We start from the raw sequence: 20,040 nt of genomic DNA on the forward strand, positions 1-20,040 counted from the left end.
AATTTCAGAATTAACAGAATAATAAGAGTTGGAAGGGACCTTGGAGGTCTTCTAGTCCAACCCTCTGCTCAAACAGGAGAACCTATTCCATTCTGGACAAATGGCTGTCCAATCTCTTCTTAAAAACCTCCACTGATGGAGTGTCCACGATATCTGAAGGCAAGCTGTTACACTGGTTAATTGTCCTCACTTTTAGGAAGTTTTTCCTTAATTCCAGGTTGCTTCTCTCTTTGATTAGTTTCCATCCATTGTTTCTTGTCCCAGCCTCTGGTGCTTTGGAAAATAGGTTGACCCCCTCTTCTTTAAGGCAGCCTCTCAAATATTGGAACACTACTATCAAGTCACCCCTAGTCCTTCTTTTCACTAGACTAGACATACCCAATTCCTGCAACCATTCTTCATTTGCTTTAGTCTCTAGCCCCCTTTGTTGCTCTTCTCTACATACTTTCCACAGTCTTGTTCTGACCTGGCCTTCGCAGAAGCAAGAAACAGATTCCCTGCAAAGAAACTCCCCTCTTTATTTACACATTGGGAATTAACTGCATTCACCAACAGAAAGTCCAGGCAAGAGTCTTGCAAGAAGTTAACTGAAACAATAGTCCTTATCAGCTCGTTATGATAAATGCAAGGCTGTGAGCTCCCAGCCAGGAGGCTGCAAATTAAGTCAGTTCAAACAGAGAAATAGACAAACCTCAGTTCTGGCAAGGCAGTCTTTGTCTTACGAAGGAGCAAACTTTCCAGAAATGCAAACGGTTGTCTGCAACAACCAAAGCACTCCCTTTTCCTCCTATTTATTCCCCAGCCAGGAAGGAGCCAGTCAGCATCCATATTTGTTTTGCTTCCCGAGCCGCCTCATCTCACTGTCCTCCACTGTTCACCTCTCCTATCTGCTCTGCGCATATGCACATCTGAAACAGGCCCCAGCTGTTCCTCCTCCTCACTCATCTCTGACTCCAAAGACAGCTGCCTCTCTGGCTGGGAAAAGTCGGACGGCCCTGGCTCTATCTCTGGCCCAAGTTCTTCCCCAACTTCCTCATTATCTGAATCTGCCACTAGCTCCGCTGGCAGCTGGCAGGCGGCAGGTCACAATAAGTCTCTACATCTTTTTTAAATTGTGGTGACCAAAACTGGATGCAATATTCCAAGTGTGGTCTTTCCAAGGCATTATAAAACAGTACTAACACTTCTTGATTTTATTCCTCTGTTAATGCATTTTAGGATTGCATTGGCTTTTTTGCAGCTGCAGCACACTACTGGCTTATATTTAAGTGATAGTCCACCAGGACTCTTAGATCCCTCTCTCAGTTACTGCTATTGAGCCAGGTTCTACCTGTTCTATACCTGTACTTGCCTAAGTATAAAACCTTACTTTTCTCACCACTGAATTTCATTTTGTTAGATAGGGCCCAGTGTTCAAAATTGTGAAGATCTTTCTGGATCTTCAGCCTGTCTTCTGGGATGTTGGCTATTCCTGCCAGCTTGGTGTTGTCTGCAAATCTGATGAGTTCCCCTTCTATTATCTCATCTAAATTGTTTATTAAGATATTGAAGAGTATTGGGCCTAAGACAAAACCTTGGGATACCCCACTATATATTTCCCTCCATGTAGATGTAGTTCTATTAAGGGATACGTGCTGAGTGCGTTTTGTCAGCCAGTTATAAATCCATCTGGTGATGATGCTGACTATCCCACATTTTTCTAACTTACTAACAAGTACATTGTGGTCTACTTTGTCAAATGCCTTACTAGCAATTAGAAAAATCTAGCAATTAAACTATAAACCACAATTTAGTTAACCATGCTAAACCATGGCAAAGTATGGTGTACAAACACATGCAAAGGGAAAATAAACACAATCAGTTTGTGCAAAAAGGACTTGCCATCATTAAAAAAAAAAGATTATTTTTATTTTACTGAAATAAAGCAGCAAACTATTTCTCCTAGGAGAGTGGTGGTTAAATCAAATATACTAAAAGCTCTGTCTTTTTTCATGAGGCTAAATCAATCATCTAACAAAATAAAAAAATCATTTTCTTTCTTTGATATTATGGATCTTGGTTGCAATTGGAAAAGTGCTATATATATTTTGGATCTCTTAATAAAATATTTGAGGGCATAGTAAGAACTTTTAATGTATTTTAAATTATTTAAAATAAATATAATGTGCTTGACATCTTTTCTGACTAAATGTATAAAAAAATATAAAACTGAATTAAGGCTTCAGAATTTATTTTTCTAATTCAATCTTTAAAAAAAGACTTTAAAGACAACATCATTAGCTATCCAAAGTGTTTTATCAAAGACTTTTGAACAAAGGTTTGCTTGAATACTGTAAACTTACATTTTTTGACATTCCTTACGCTCTCCCAACATAGGATCTCCCATCTCCCCAAGAATTGTAGCTTCCACTTCATAATGAACTATAAGTGCTTTTTCTGATGGATGTACATCAATATTTCCTCCTTTTACCTTTCTGTTAAGTAAAAATTAAATAGTGAATAAAAAACCCTACAATTTTTGTAGCTGTGCACAGAAATAAAAACATTTTTGAGCATTTTTGCAGGTTGCAGTATTTCACAAGTTTGAACTGATCAAGATAATCTATATTCTATTTTATAAAGCAGCTATTACATATGCTTCCTTTATATTACTTCCAGCTTGTGAACTATGCAAGTTTATAAAAAATGAAACTATAGCCAACCAAAAAGCAATAGAGATCATCCCTAACATCAGCAGAGAGAATGGCCATTCCCATTGTAAAATGTAAACAGGTACAATATATTATTTTCCCATTGTGAGCAATGCAATTTGTACCATTTTACCCTTGAGATATTATCCCCCGTTTGACAGAAGAGATCATTCTTACTACTAGCAAACGGAAAAGCTGCCTCCAAGTTCCCTTCAATCCAAGACTAAAACCATAATTCAAAATTTGGACTTGCAGTTCTCAGATCTCATAGGTAAGACAGCATCATGAGAAAATAACTATTGTGAAATTCGCTCAAGCCAAAGACTCACCTATCATTCAACAATGACCTGTCCAGCAGCTCAATCCAGTTTTTCTGATCATCATTCCCCATCCTATATCTCATTCCCTGACCCCTTCACTTTTCCCCTTCTCAGCGTTCATTTTACAGATTCAACCCCTTTTCCTTAAAAAATACAGAGTCCAAAGAGGCCGCTGTATCGGTTTATTGGGAACGCACGAACAGCCTTGGAATAGCAGCTTCAAGGTCGGCACCTGCATTGCGTCATTACGTTCAGTGGACCAGGCACCAGCAACTTTGCTTCGGATGAAGCGGTCTGTTACCCACTAAAGCTCATCCCCGAAGTCTGCAGAACCCTCCCCTCTTGGGTCGGAGCTCCAAGGGGCCTAGCAAAGCCACCGCAGGGGCAATACGCCCGGAAAGGGTAGGCTGGTGTCGCCCCACACCGGCCCCGCTTTTCCACTAGGGTCCTTTTCCTTGATATCGCCCAGCTACTGGGCACTAATCCGAACCTGGTGCAGCTCAACCCCTTCTGAAAAGCCAGCCGCCCTCCTGGCCGAAGCATCCTTCCTTCCTTCCCCTCCTGCCATTTTCTCCAGCAGAAGAACCGCGCCCCTTGCTCGGCCTTCTGCTCTTACTCTCGGTTCAATGCATTGCTCGCTCTCCCGCGCCACTTTGGCGGGAAAACCATTACCTTTTGAGGTACCGAGCATCCTCCCCCTGCATAGCGGCGACGGTCAACCGGAAAGAAGGCAGGGAAGGAGAGGGCGACCGCCAGCGAAGCCGAGAGCCAGGAACCGGTTGGGTTGGGTTCCGTTACCAAGGGAGAAAAAGCGGCCCGTGCTGCGCAGGCGCAAGTCGCAACACGATGCGCAGACGCAGAGGGTTTCTAGAGGGAAGAACGCCTTGCTTGGAGGCGATGAGTGAAAAGTAGAACGTGTAAAATTCGCTGCTGTTTGTGAAAGTGGAGCTTTCGTAAATGAACTTGAAAGCTTTTAGTTTTTATCGTGGCTAGGTTGAATAAAGATGCTGAATATTAAAGATACAGTACAGATTTTTGACTTTTCTGCGAGAAAAGTCTAGCATCCTTTGCGTTTTAAAATTTCTTAATTTAGGCATGCAATATTGACATGTGAACACGTGGTAATTAAAAATAAAGACGTAATTTAGCAGCAATAGTGAATTTTATTTTCACCATATTACATGCTTAAATGTGTTATGTCTGCACTTCCACACGTAAAGATTTAAGATTTATCTTAAATTCACTGTGACATTTTCCACATCTAAACTAAAAGACAGTTGGTTTTAGGTAGAAAAGTATTTCCTGAGATAGACAAATTACCTGCTTTTTAACTCATTTATACTGTATTGTGAAATGTAAACACAGAGCTTAGAGAAAGAATATATTATAGAAATAATGGAAGGACTATGGGAGACATGATAGCATTGTTCCAATATTTGAGGGGCTCCTACAAAGACAAGGGGATCAAACTATTTTCCAAAGCACCAAAAGGCAAGGCAAGTGATGATGCAAACTAAGCAAGCAGAGAAGCAACCTAGAACTAAGGAGGAAATTCCTAGTGAGAGCAATCAACCAATGGAATAGCTTGCATTCAGAAATTGAGGAACTCCATCACTGGAGGCTTTCAAAAAGAGACTGAACAACCATTTGTCTGAAATTGTACAGCCGTGATGGCGAACCTATGGCACACGTGCCAGAGGTGGCACAGAGAGCCCTCTCTGCTGGCACACGCAATGTTACCATCAGATCTTCATAGTGTTTCTTTTGTGAGCTTCTGTTTCCCTGCAAATGATGAAACAATCTCACGAAAGAAAAAGATCTTACATTTGCCGGTGTTGGGATGCCCTGTCTCCCGCTGGCCAGCTGGTCTTTGGGTCTCTCCTGCGCGTGCACGCATGTCCACCATGCACATGTCCACGTGCCCACGCATGCACACATTCACATGTGCGTGCACCTTTCAGTTTGGACATGCGCTTGTGCATTTTGGGCACTCAGTATCTAAAAGGTTCACCATCACTGTTTTATAGGGTCTCCTCCTTGAGCAAACAATTGGACTAGAAAACCTCCAACTCTATTATTCTATGTTCTCTGCCCCACCAGAATACCATTTAATTGTTGCTTCGGAAGGGGGGCATTAATAGGCAATTTATCAAGTGATCAAGTGATCAAGTTCTCCACAATAAAAACATTGGCCTTGTGTGCATCATCAGTGGATATTGGAGTTCTGCTAGGTTCTATCTCCATGGATTCAACAATAACGTCTTAGATGTGCAAGACAAAAATAAAGGAAATAAAGGAATGAAAGGTAATAATGCCATGTTCCTTTCATGCTCATATTCTGTAGTAATTCCTTTAGTCTTTCATCATTACCAAAGCAGGCCTGGATTAATGCTGATAAGGCATCTGAAGTGTCTTGATTAGTGAATTTCTCCTATATTTCTTCTGACAGTCTCTCTCAACTGGTCAATTAAATCTCTTCATTCCAGCCCATATCTTGAGATAATACTGAAATTCAGCCTTATACTCATTGGTAGATGGAAAACATTTGACTACAGGCAAAAGTGGTATAAAACAGAATTCTGAAGGAGAAGAGGAAAAAAAAACATTGGATTGTTGAATAACAAGCAGAATTTGAGAAAACTGAGGACCACTATGATGGTTAGAATCCAGAAGACAACTGATGTCGTCCTGCCGATTGATTTCAAGGATTCACAGATATTTATGGCAAGAAACCTGGGATAGCAGAACATCGAGTGAGGACAGAGCATGGGGATAATAAATTTGATCCAGCATATCTGGAAGTGACTACAAGCTGATGGTGGCTGCAAGAGTTTAGAGCTATAGAGGAAGAGATTGACTTGTTGAGATGACAGTCCTCTGGTATACTGTAGGTATCAAGCTGATTACAACAGAAAACAAGATTTTCTGATTTTCCTTTGCTAAGATTTATTAAAAAGGAATAGACTAAGATTTCAGCAATTAGGTTACTTTCATCTGAATACAATTTATTTTTCAGTTTATTTTTGAGACTAAATATTTTTCAGTTTGTTATTAAGAAATTTTCTGCGAACAGACCCCAGGCGGCTAATCATTTGTCTGATACCTAAGCAATGTGCAGATGATTAGGATATGAATTCTTCTCAATCTCTGAACATAACCATGATAGGTTCTTTGGCTTTTGCTACAGGAAGCAGGCATCTCAAGATTTGGAAATGATTATTTTTGCAGAAGAAAGTGTCGCAAAGTACTGACTGAAATGGTATTTGCAGCTATTTGCAGCTATTGGGTGATGGTTTTGAAACTGTAAAAACTGCACACTAATAGTAAACATACAATGAAGATATCAGGCTTAACTTTGGATCAAGTAGAGGTTTGTCAGCTTCTGTTCCCTTCAGTTTTCATTGAAACATACAATTTGTCCAGAGATGCCTAAAAATGTCTATACAACTGTTTACAAGTAGTTCTTGACTTACGACTGGTGTCTTAGCAACTATTTGAAGTTACAAGACAACCCTGAAAAGGTATATACAATCCGGTTTCAAAGTCATGGCCACTTCAATTCCCCCATTGTTCACCCTTATGACCCACTGCAGGGATGCAGCAGCGTTCTCACCTATCTATCTCTTCCATCTCACTGGGTCCCCCTGTTCAGTCAGGCAAGGGAGCCTAAAGAAGGCACCTGTGAAGGGGGCAATTATGGCTTATAGGTCTTGGCCAATTGTCATCCAGCCTCCCTCTTCTGCCCCTTAGGATTCCCCCAGGGTGAGACCTGCTTGTAAACTGGCCTTTCAGCCAAGCAAGGGAGTCTAAAGAAGATACAGGCAAAGGGAGGAAAATTACAGCTTATAGGCCTCAGCCAACTGTTGATCCAGTCACCTGAGGGACTTGCAGGACTCGGCCTGCTGCTCACCCAGCAGCACCAAACAAATGCAGAAGAGATTCTAACACAGGAAGAAGCAAACTCCTCAGAGCTATGGATCACCAAAAGCAAATGCAGGAGACGACGATGACGACAACGACAAGGAGGTAAAAGAATGGGAATGTTGATTAGACTAAGGAATAGGAGGAATAAAAAAGCCCCACTCCCTTCAATCTTTCTGAATAATTTACGTTCACTTGCTAATAAGATGGATGAAATATTCCTTTTAAACAGATGCAATTCTGATTTTTATAACGCAGCTGCCCTATGCTTTATTGAATCCTGACTAAATGAGGAAATTGATGACAACAGCATGCATATACCAGGGTATCAGGTAAAAATCAGATAAAAAGAAGGGAGAAGGCTTATGCTTATATATCAACAACAGCTGGTCTCAGGATATAACTATAATGCATAAATTCTGTGATGAAAACTTAGAGTCTTTACTTATCAACTGTAAACCATTTTATTCTCCACAAATTTTCCTCATTTCTCCTAATTGCTGTGTATGTTCCTCCACAAGCTTGTGGAGGAACATACACAGCTTGTGGAGGAACATACGAGCTTGGGGAGGAACAAGGCATTACAAACTCTATCTGACCAGATTATGGTCATTATTATTTTTCAGAGATCTAAACAAAGCAAACTTAAGGAAAGAGCTACCAAAATACTTTCAGCATGTCAATTGTTCCACTAGAGGCAAGAATACTTTAGACCATTGCTACACAACACTAAAAAATGCTTATCGGCCCTTACCACGAGCAGCTGTGGGACACTGATCATTGCATGATTCACTTTGTACCTGCTTACAGGCAAAGACTTAAAACCACAAAACCAACAATTAAATCAGTGAGGACCTGGACTGAGGAGGCAAAATTAAAGCTACAGGCCTGCCTTGACTGCACTGATTGGAATGTTTTCGAAAATACCTCTGCAGACTTAGATGAACTCACAAATACTGTAACATCATATGTCAGCTTCTGTGAAGACCTATGTGTACCGACCAGGAATTGCGAATATACAGTAACAACAAACCTCAGTTCACAGCTAAACTTAAGCAGCTACGTTGTACCAAAGAGGAAGCCTACAGAAAAGGTGATAGAATGCTGTACAATCAGGCCAGAAACTTATTAACAAGGGAGATCAGAGCAGCAAAAAGAAGCTATTCTGAAAAACTAAGAAATCAGTTCTCAACAAATGAACCAGCAAACATGTGGAAAACTCTTAAAAATATTACCGGTTATGGCAAACCTCCTTCCCAGGCTGAAGGAAATGAACAACTGGCAGATGACCTGAACATGTTTTACTGCAGGTTTGAAAGGAAACTACAGCCACCTATCTCCACAACCCCCATCTCAGATACACTAACAACAGCCAAGCCTCCTACAACTGACCCTATCTCAGATACACCAACAACAGCCAAGCCTCCTACAACTGACCCCATCCCATTGGGTTCACAACCCCTAGTGATCACAGAAAAGGAAGTGCAAGACCTATTTCACAGACAAAAGCCAGGAAAAGCTCCGGGCCCAGACAAGATAACTCCTTCTTGCTTAAAAGTCTGTGCTGAGAAACTGCCCCCCATCTTCACCCGTATCTTCAATAAATCGCTAGAGATGTGCTATGTTCCTTCTTGCTTCAAATGCTCTACTATCATCCCAGTGCCAAAGAAGCCCTCCATCAAGGAACTGAATGACTACAGCTCAGTTGCTCTAACATCTATGAAAACCTTTGAAAGGCTAGTGATGTCCCACCTGAAAACCATCACGGACCTGCTGTTAGACCCCCTGCAATTTGCATACCGAGCAAATAGATCAACAGATGATGCTGTTAATATGGCTCTACACTACATCCTACAACATCTTGAATCTCCAAAGACCTACGCATGGGTCCTCTTTGTAGACTTTAGTTCAGCATTCAACACCATCATTCCAGACATTCTTCTAACTAAGCTAAACCAGCTAGCGGTACCTGAACACACTTGTAAGTGGATCACAAGCTTCCTAACAGAGAGGAAGCAGCAGGTGAAGCTAGGCAAAATCACATCAGATACCTGTACAATTAGCACAGGGGCCCCACAAGGCTGTGTGCTCTCTCCACTTCTCTTCTCTCTATATACCAATGACTGCATCTCTAATGATCCATCTGTTAAACTACCGAAGTTTGCAGAAGATACAACAGTGATTGGTCTCATTTGAGACAACAATGAATCTGCATACAGACGGGAGGTTGAACAACTAGCCTCGTGGTGCGACCAGAACAATCTGGAACTGAACCGTAGAAATGATGGTGGACTTTAGGAGAAACCCTCCATACTACCACCTCTTACAATACTAAACACAGTATCAACAGTAGAGACCTTCAACTTTGTAGGTTCTATCATATCTCAAGACCTAAAATGGAGAGCTACTATCAAAAACGTCATCAAAAAAGCACGACAAAGAATGTTTATGCTGCGCCAACTCAGGAAGCTCAAACTGCCCAAGGAGCTGTTAATACAGTTCTACAGAGGTTCAAAAATTTGGTGTTATGCAAAATGAGGAAAATCTGGTGAAACAGATTAGAGATCAAAGCCAGATGCATATTAAAAGGTTGTATAATGCATTATTAGAAATAGATTCAGAAATGGAATTGGTTAAGGATTGTATGATAAAATGGGAACAAAACTTTCAGGAACCAGTGATGATGGAAACGTGGGAAAAGATTTGGGTCAGAAATGTTAAATTTACACAAGCACAAAATTTGAGAGAGAATTTTTATAAAATGTTTTATAGATGGCACTTAGATCCTAAAAAATTATCATGTATGTACTCTAATTTGCAAGCTAAATGTTGGAGATGTGAATGTAATGATGCAACCTATTATCATATATGGTGGACCTGTAAGAAAATCAAGGCATTTTGGATAAAAATTTGGTGGGTGATGCAGAATATTCTGAAAAGAAGGTTGAAATTTACTCCTCAATTGTTCCTATTGGGTATAACTACGGACTGTACAGTATCAGAGACTAAATTGATTTTGAATCTAATATCAGCAGCTAAGCTGTTGGTAGCGCAATATTGGAAGAAGGACTCTTTGCCTACTATTGAAGAGTTGATACTGAAAGTAACGAACCTAGCAGAAATGGCGAAAATCTCAGGGTACTTGAAGGACTATACACAAGAAAGATATGTATCGGAATGGAGAAGATGGATTGACTGATGGATTGATAAATTCAAAATAAGTATCAGACAAAAAAATATCAAATAGCTTATGAATGAACGTTAAGTATTAGAAGTATTATGTTATCTATAGTGGAGTTAAGGTTTCAGGGGGGGAGTTAGTAGTCTGAGGATAAGTAGGTTAATCTATTTTATGATTGTTAAATGAAACACCTTGTATTTTGCTCTGGGAAGTCTGGGGGAGAGGGGGGGAGGGGAAGGGTGGAGGGAATATGGGGGGGAAGAAAATTTTTGTTTTTTGTAAAACTTTTCAATAAAAAAAAATAGTTCTACAGAGGAATTGTTGAGTCTGTCATCTGCACCTCTATAACTGTCTGGTTTGGTTCTGCAACCTAACAAGACAGATACAGACTTCAGAGGATAATTAGAACTGCAAAAAAAACAATTACTATCAAGTTGCATGAGTAGCGGGCAAGCATGTGTGGGAACACTCCATTTGCACGAGTGGTGGGCAGGTGTGCCCACTGCCCCCTAAATGGAGCTGTGCACATGTGCGCTTGCCGGCCACTCACAGGGAACTAGCCCTTTTCCCACCCCCAGTTGGTCCGCAAAGCTGGAAAGGTTGCAGAACTCTGACCTAGAACATCAGTTTAGGCCTGGAAAGTAAATTGGTCTTCCTCTGAGGAAAACCAACCAACAGAGGGCAACATGCCCATATGGAATTGTTTTGCTACTTTTCCCTTGGAAAATTTGGCAGCTATTCTAAGAACTCTTTTAGTTTGGGACTGAACATCAAAAATCCTAGTGAGAACATATATTTAAAAATACTTATCAGTCCAGAAACAAATTTCTGTTTTTAGATACCATATATATATATATATATATGGTGTGTGTGTGTGTGTGTGTGTGTGTGTGTGTGTGTGTGTGTGTATGTACGTATGTATGTATATATATGTACAACATCACTAAGCAGTGCTTTTTTGAGGGAAATCTAAGTATGGAGTCTTCTCAAGTTTCTAAAAATAATACTCAAATTAAGGAATTGATTTTCTGTTACCAAGTATATTTCAATAATCTGTCACAGCAGATTTTTTTAACAGAGCTCCACAAGGAACCTCAGAAAAAAACAGTGCCTCCTTTAGAAAAAAAACCTCTACAAACAAACTGAGTCGCCTTTAAAAAATGGGTGTCTCTCCAGAAGTACCAGTTGCTAGAAGATTAGCACAAGGCCAGCTGCCTCTCCAAGAAAGCCTTGCCTCGTCTCACCTGGCCCAGGCTCCTCTGCAAAAAACAAAGGTAAGTTGGGTGCTGCTGGGCCCTGAAGGTGGAAAAAGGGACATGACCATTTTTCACACTTACAACTATTGTAATATCCCTAGGGTCACAGGATCAAAATTCAGATACTTGGCAACTGATTCATATTTATAACTGTTGCAGTGTCTCAGGGTCATGTGATCCACTTTTGCAATTTTCTGTCAAGCAAAGTCAATGGGGAAGCCCAGGGGTGAAATCAAGCAGGTTCTGACAGGTTCTGGAGAACCAGTAGTGGAAATTTTGAGTAGTTCAGAGAACCGGCAAATACCACCTCTGGCACCAGAGTGGGGTGGGAATGGAGATTTTGCAATATCCTTCCTCCAAGAGTGGGGAGGGAATGGAGATTTTGCAGTATCCTTCCCCTGCCATGCTCACCAAGCCATGCCCACAGAACCAGTAGTAAAAAAATTTGAATTTCACCACTGGGGAAGCCAGATTCATTTAACAACCATGTCATTAACTTAACAACTACAGTGATTCATTTAACAACTCTGGCAAGAAAGGTCATAAAATGGGGCAACATTCACTTAACTGTCTTGCTTAGCAACAAAAATGTTGGACTCTGTTGAGGTCGTAAGCAGAGGACTACCTGTATGAGACTGGTTAGTTCAGTACTGAGCAGAGTAACCACAAACTAGCTTTATAATTCAATTGCAAGTACTTTATGGATAGCTTCAGGTCATGCAAAATAGTTTAGAACAGTGGTCCACAACCTTTGGGGCTTGGTGGCCTGGTTGGGGAGGGGGAGAGAAGAGAACCGGGCTGTGCCAGTGTGGGCTGGCATGCACACATGCAGCTCAATTGATCCAAGCGGTGGGCTGTCAAACATGCACGTGAGTGCCCACCGGCCTGTGCAAATTGTGCTGCGTGCATGCAAGTGGCTGGCACATAGCCAGCCACTCGCATGGCCCAATTCTGAATAGGCCACGGCCCAGTAATGGGCTGCGGCCTAGGGATTGGGCACCCTGGTCTAGAACATTTCTGCAAATACTGAAAATTAGCTGTCCAACGCCAATGGGCTCTACTCGATTACAAACCAAAATCCATAAAAACAGATATGAAGTGGAACAACATAAGCAGTCTTAACTAAAACAATCTTAAAAGCAACTTTTGCCAAACGAAACATTTTCCCACAAAATACAGTAACTCTAAGGAGAACCTCTGTAACTCTAGGAGAGAGTGCACTGTCCTTCTCTCTGAGGGTGGGGTGCTGTTCCATAGGGTAGGAGCAGCAATAGAGAAGTCACACTTCCTTAATCCAGGAAGAAAACACATTTAATGGAGGGCTCCTGGAGACCACTCACTTTACCTAAACATACCAGAGGAACAGGAGCTGTTGGAGACAAATGGTCTTTCAGCTAACCAGACTTTAATCCAGGAAGAGCTTTAAAGAAAATAACCAGCACCTTGAATTGTATTTGGAAGCTGACTGGCAGTCAATGCAATTTGTGTAGCAGTGGTGACACATGGACATACCAAAAAGCGCACATTATTGCTTTCACTGCTGCACTTTGAAACAGCTATAACTTCCAAGTGGTTTTCAAGAACAGTCCCAAGTATAGTTCATTGCAATAATCCAGTCGTAAGATGACTGGGGCATGAATCTGAAGGGCTCCCTTACAATCACTGTCTGGGCCACAATTGTCACCTGTCTTGTCTTGACACAATTGTTTTGTAGCAATAGCTATGTCAGGCACAAGGGACCAGGATGACACAAGTAATTGACCAAATTGATCAAAATGTTATGTTTAGACTAATGCACTTACTAGAGTTTCATCTTCAGGATCTGGCCTTCTAAAGAGCAGTTAGGGTTGATCTCCTCTAGGACTGACCGGTTTTATCGCCTTGCAGTCCAAGGGACTCGCAGAAGTCTTCTCCGGCACCATAGTTCAAAGGCCTCAATTCTTTGGTGCTCAGCCTTTCTTATGGTCCAATTGTCAGCACTTCAAGCTGCATTTACTCTAGTAAATATTTGAGACGACCTCGAAACTTGACACCAACTTTCATAGCCATACATTGCAACTGGGAAAACAATAGCCTTGACTATACGCACTTTTGTTGGCAGGGTGATGTCTCTGCTTTTTAGTATGCTGTCTAGATTTGCCATAGCTTTCCTCCCCAGGAGCAAGTGTCTTTTAATTTCTTGGCTGCAGTCCCCATCTGCGGTGATTTTGGAGCCCAGGAAAATAAAATCTGTCACTACCTCCATTTCTTCTCCATCTATTTGCCAGGAATTGATAGGGCTGGATGCCATGGTCTTAGTTTTCTTAATGTTGCGTTTCAAGCCAACTTTTGCACTCTCCTTCTTCACCAGCATTAAGAAGCTCTTTAGTTCCTCTTCACTTTCTGCCATTAAAGTGGTATCATCTGCATATCCGAGGTTGTTGATATTTCTCCCGGCAATTTTAATTCCAACTTTTGATTCATCTAGCCCCACCTTTCTCATGATGTGCTCTGCATGTAAGTTAAATAGGTAGGGCGACAATATACAGCCTTGCTGGACTCCTTTCCCAATTTTGAACCAATCAGTGTTTCCGTGTCCAGTTTTCACTGTTGCTTCTTGACCTGCATATAGGTTTCTCAAGAGATAAATAAGATGGTCTGGTACTCCTATCTCTTTAAGAACTTGCCACAATTTGTTGTGAGCCACACAATCAAAGGTTTTAGCATAGTCAATGAAGCAGAAGTAGATGTTTTTCTAGAACTCCCTAGCTTTCTCCATGATCCCCCATATGTTGGCAATTTGATCTCTAGTTCCTCTGCCTCTTCAAAATCCTGCCTGTACTTCTGGTAGTTCTCGATCCACATACTGCTGGAGCCTAGCTTGTAGGATTTTAAGCATAACCTTACTAGCATGTGAAATGAGTGCAATGGTGCGATAGTTTGAACATTCTTTGGCATTGCTTTTCTTTGGAATTGGAATGTAAACTGACCTTTTCCAATCCTGTGGCCACTGTTGAGTTTTCCAAATTTGCTGGCAAATTGAGTGTAGCACTTTTACTGCATTGTCTTTTAAGATTTTGAATAGCTCAGCTGGAATACTGTCACCTCTACTAGGTTTGTTGTTGCTCAGATTTCCTAAGGCACATTTGACTTCACATTCTAGGATGTCTGGCTCAAGGTCAGTGACCACCCATTGTGCTTATCAGGGATGTTAAGCTCATTCTTGTATAGTTCTTCTGTGTAATTTTGCTATCTCTTCTTAATCTCTTCTGCCTCAGTTAGGTCCCTGCCATTTTGGTCCTTTATCATGCCCATTTTTGCATGAAACCTTCCCTTCATATCTCCAATTTTCTTGAAGAGATCTCTGATCCTTTCTATTCTATTGTTTTCTTCTATTTCTTTCCACTGTTCATTTAAGAAGGCATTCTTATCTCTTCTAGCTATTCTCTGGAATTCTGTATTCAACTGGGTGTATCTTTCTCTTTCTCCCTTGCCTTTCGCTTCCCTTCTTTCCTCAGCTATTTGCAAAGCTTCTTCAGACAGCCATTTTGCTTTCTTGCCTTTCTTTTTCTTTGGTTTTAGTTGCTACCTTTTGTACAATGTTGCGAACCTCCGTACATAGTTCTTCAGGCACTCTGTCTCTCAGATCTAATTCCTTAAATCTATTTGTCACCTCTACTGTATATTCATCAGGGATATGATTTAGTTCATACCTGAGTGGCCTAGTGCTTTTCCCTACTTTCTTCAATTTAAGCCTAAATTTTGCAACAAGAAGCTCATGATCTGGGCCACAGTCAGCTCCTGGTTTTGTTTTTACTGACTTATAGAGCTTCTCCATCTTTGGCTGCAGAGCACATAGTCAATCGGATTTCTGTGTTGACTGTCTGGTGATGTCCATGTGTAGAGTCATCTCTTGGATTGTTGGAAAAAAGTGTTTGCTATGACCATCATATTCTCTTGACAAAATTCTACCAGCCTGTGCCCTGCTTCATTTTGTACTCGAAGGCCAAACTTGCCTCTTATTCCAGTTATCTTTGGCTTCCTACTTTAGCATTCCAATCCCCCATGATGATAAGGACATCATTTTTTGGTGTTAATTCTATAAGGTGCTGCAGGGCTTCATAGAACCGGTCAATTTCATCCTCTTCAGCACCAGTGGCTGGGGCATAGACCTGGACTACTGTGATATTGAATGGTTTGCCTTGGATTCGAACTGAGATCATTCTGTCATTTTGGGGATTGTATCCCAGTATTGCTTTTCCTACTCTTTTATTGACTATGAAGGCTATTCCATTTCTTCTGAGGGATTCTTTCCCGCAGTAGTATACCTGATGGTCATCTGAATTAAATTCACCCATTCCTGTCCATTTTAGTTCACTGATTCTTAAGATGTCGCTGTTCAGTCTTGTCATCTCTTGTTTGACCACGTCCAGCTTGCCTTGATTCATGGATCTTACATTCCAGGTTCCTATGGAGAATAGATCTTTACAGCATCGGATTTTCCTTTTACCACCAGATACATCCACAGCTGAGCGTCCTTTTGGCTTTGGCCCAGTCACTTCGCTCTTTATGGCACTACTAAGTACTAGCCCTCTGCTTTTCCCCAGTAGCATATTGGACACCTTCTGACCTGAGGGGCTCATCTTCCAGCATCATATTTTTTTGCCTTTTGGTACTGTCCATGGGGTTTTCATGGCAAAAATACTGGAGTGGGTTGCCATTTCCTTCTCCAGTGGATCACGTTTTGTCAGAGCTCTCTGCTATGACCTGTCCATCTTGGATGGCCCTGCACGGCATAGTTCATAGCTTCATTGACCTACGCAAGCCCCTTCGCCACAACAAGGCAGTAATCCATGAAGGGGATTACTGTCTGTACTGTCATTGTCTTACTGACTTTTATAGGAATGTGGCAGAGCTGGCATTGATTTTCTGTAATTGCAATACCACATCAAAATGTATTAGCAAGGAAGTTATAGGGAAGGCATGGACTTGGTCATTTTGGCAAGTATCAAGGTTACTTTGTAACCAAAATAACTATGCCTTGAAATTCTACTCACAATTATATTGTGTGCCTCCACTGACAGAAGAAAGATGCTTTGTCATTGGTATTAATTGTAACATGAACTATGAATTCAATTCCAGAGCTTTCAGTCACTCTTAAACCACCTCCCTGAAACTTACAAAATAGTATAATATTGCAAGACTGTATCTGCATTTGCAGGCTTCTTTTTAAACTCAAGAGTTAAAGACACCATTACACATGAGCTAAAATTTAAGGGCATTTGTCATTGCCTTTTATTTGCTGGGAAACACCACAATAAAATGACAGTTTGGTGGAAGAATGCACGTGGGCCATACCCCTGGAATGCAAAATCTACTTCGATTTGGAAAGATCTATCAGCAGAACCCTAAATGCTATGTCCTATGACTAGATGAAAATGTTTTACATTCCATGTTGGTCATATTTATTCAACCACAAATTTGTTCCATCCTGTTTCCACAATAGTTCAAAATGCTCTTCCTAAAAGCCTGCATTTTTTAAAAAAAATGCATATTTATTTCTATTAATCTATCAAATTTAGGCACCACTGATCTCATTATCTAAGTGACTCTGGGTGGTTTACAAATAAAATATATAGATAAGTATTTTTATGCACATTTTGAATGCAAGTTGCCTAATATACTTTGGTGTTGTTGTTGTTTTCTTGTTTTGGTAAGTAGTTTCCTTGTAGACCAATTTTAATATAAAGATAACTGAACCATCCCATACAATTTCTCCCATCGCTATTTTTTTTTCCAAATCTTAAATTTGTGCTTCCATACTGAGGGTTTCTAGTGTTACCAGTTTGAAGGCTTTCTGAAACTATTCATCTTTTGCTTTGTAACAGATTATTTGTAGTAAGAAGTAAGATATCTATATATATAAAAATGGATTTGTGCGTGTGTGTGTGAGAGAGACACAGTGTGTATGTTTCAGCATAACTCTGGAACGCCTTGAGCAATTTCAACCAAACTTGGTACACAGATGACTTACTCTCTGGAAACAAATACTGTGGGGGTAAGACACCCCTAACACCTCTTGGGGGGGGTGTTCTGTTAAGATACAGCCTGTTGTGCCTTAAAATGGCTGCTACTGTACTGCCTTAAAATGGCTTCTACTGTACAGCACAGTGGAGTTGCCATGATAACGGCTTCACAGTACCACACAAGGGGGCTCCCTCTGGTAAGGGGGAAAATCCAACATTAGAAATTGTGTTTGGTCTGGACGTTTTCAACAAGGCTTTGATTATTCTTGAGGACAAATGTATGGCCATGTTCAATAAAACATTACTGCAACTCAGCTTGCTTGCACCACTATGAGACTGACATGATGTACTTCACGCAGATTACATACAAGAAAAGAATTACAACGTCGAACATCTTAGTGCATGGATCAGCTAGCAAAACAACAAGGCGGTATCATTTTACTTCATGCTTCTGGAGGCACAGGGAAAACATTTTTAACTAATTTAATTCTCACTGAAATCAGGGCTCAAGGTGAAGTTGCTCTTCCTGTCTAATACAGGATTGGGATAAATAAATACCCAGGCAACGCCGAGTTATCAACTAGTTAGTAATAAAATATGCAAAGATTATGAATGGAAGTTGTCTCCAAAGCACTCATATTTCATGAATGATGTAATTGCTTCATGAAACACTAATCTAGAGATACTAACAAGTTTTGAATTCCACTTACACCATAATGTTCCTCATTTATTTAATCCTTTATTCAGTGCCAAAATAATAATTTTAGAAGAACTTGAATATGGTGACCTCATAGTTAAAAAGGAGGTTTCCTGATCTCTATGCAGAAACTCTGAGGATAAAAATGTGTCTACTATTTTCTTTTATATGATTTATTAATGGCAATACATAATTGTATCTGGATCATGGTGGCCCAGTGGTTAGAATGCAGTATTGCAGTCTAATTCTGTTGATTGCCAATTGAGTCTCACCGGCTCAGGGTTGATTCAGCCTTCCATCCTTCTGTGGTCAGTAAAATGAGGAACCAGATTGTCAGGGGCAATATGCTGACTCTGTAAACTGCTTAGAGAGGGCTGTAAAGCACTGTGAAGCGGTATATAAATCTAAGTGTTATTGCTGTTGCTATTGGATGCAAATTGACTAAATTGCCTGATGCTTTGAATACTTATAGTAATAGCACCAAAATGTTGGTCTTTCTTTTAGAGACCACAGGTCAAGCTTACTCAAAATACACATTTTTCCATTTCTCTGCTCCGTTCAACTAATTGTGTGCCAGCACCATCCACAGTTTCTTCTTCTGTAGGAACAAAATGATACTGTCCTAATTTTGCGTGAGAAACATATTTAGTCAGTTTGGTCCAGTGGTTAAGGCAATAGGCTAAAATCTGGGAGACCATGAGTCTCCCAGATTCCCACCTTAGATATGAAAATCAACTAGGTGACTTTGGGCCAGTCATTCTGTCAGCCCAATCCACCTCACAGGGTTGTTATTGTAGGAAAAATGGGAAGAGGAATGCTCACTATGTGAGGAGTAAGACTCAACTCCAAAGTTGTTGGAATACAAAACAATTTTATTGAAGCATTTGCAAAAGTTGGTGGTCCTCAATACACACAGGCAAGAGACCACACCCAAATAATGAAGAAACCTTCTTTTATAATCATCCTACCCCCGTCAGTTTACGCCACATCATTCCTTTCCAGGCCTAGTTGATAAGCCCAGTCTGGTCACCCAAACTTGCTAAGAATTCACCCCCCTCATGTCTCCCTTATTCAGTTCCCCTATTTCACAAGAATTGCAACATAGCCATGGAAAAGAACATTTCTCAAGTGAAAGTAACATTTTAGAGACAAAAACATCAAAATAGGTTTGGGTTAGATACATTCTCAGCCTGCCCATGGTTGGCTTGACTATTTTCTCTGTTCATATAGGCTTGAGAACAGCTAAAAATGCTACAATGTATTAAATGCTCTCCCGGTCTCCAAAAGAGAGGCCTTTTCTTGAAAGTTAAGGCTTATGGGATATTATCAGCAATACAATTGAAAAGCAAATTTAAACATGGCGGTACCTTGGATATGTAGTTCATAACATAAGCTATACGCTGGCCTATAGAATGGAAAATTACAACTTATTATACTGAATCCCACAACTACCTTGAGTTATTTATAAAAATAATAAAGGTGGGATAAAAATAAATAAATAAACCATGATTGAATTCTTGGGTTTTGGTATCTCCTTCTTCTGCATGTCATCAGTCCAATCACAGGACTGCATCAGGAATTAAGCAAATTTATCTGGAGGACAATATACCAGTGGTGAATTCTAAAATTTGTTACTACCGGTTCTGTGGGCGTGGCTTGGTGGGGGGGGGTAATGTGACTGGGTGGGTGTGGCCAATTTTTTTTTTAACTTTTAAACCATTTTTTCTACAACCTCTTTGGCGAAGAGGTGGTAAAAAAATGCTTTCAAAAGGCTCTGACGATCCCAGCTGAGATGCCTGATTGGCAGAAACTTTTTTAAAAAGTCTCTGCCAATCAGGCAACTCAGCTGGGATCATCAGAGGCATTTAAAAGAAAAAAAGGTTTTTTTTCTTTTAAAAGCCTTTAACAATCCCAGCTGAGCCACGCAATCATCAGAGGCTTTTTTTTTTTTTACTTTTAAAAGCATTTTT

At 40.5% G+C, this 20,040-nt stretch overlaps 1 protein-coding gene across 2 annotated transcripts in view; it reads right to left on the minus strand.

The window, feature by feature from the left end:
• KIFAP3 (kinesin associated protein 3) overlaps window positions 1-3,799 on the minus strand; it is a 101,929-nt gene extending 98,130 nt beyond the window's left edge. Inside the window, exons 1-2 of one of the 2 annotated variants that reach the window (XM_070939195.1) lie at window positions 3,683-3,799; window positions 2,343-2,474 (exon numbers count right to left, since the gene is read on the minus strand). In XM_070939195.1, coding sequence (XP_070795296.1) covers window positions 2,343-2,474; window positions 3,683-3,714 — 164 coding nt within the window. In that variant the 5' untranslated portion in view covers window positions 3,715-3,799. The remainder of the gene's footprint in view (window positions 1-2,342; window positions 2,475-3,682) is intronic. The other variant, XM_070939196.1, reaches the window with a different exon arrangement.
• Between the last annotated feature and the right edge of the window lie 16,241 nt (window positions 3,800-20,040).

The sequence above is a fragment of the Pituophis catenifer genome, unplaced genomic scaffold (assembly GCF_029215685.1).
Source record: "Pituophis catenifer annectens isolate HBS135680 unplaced genomic scaffold, rPitCat1.0.hap2 SCAF_3, whole genome shotgun sequence".
Taxonomy (NCBI): Eukaryota; Metazoa; Chordata; class Lepidosauria; order Squamata; family Colubridae; genus Pituophis; species Pituophis catenifer.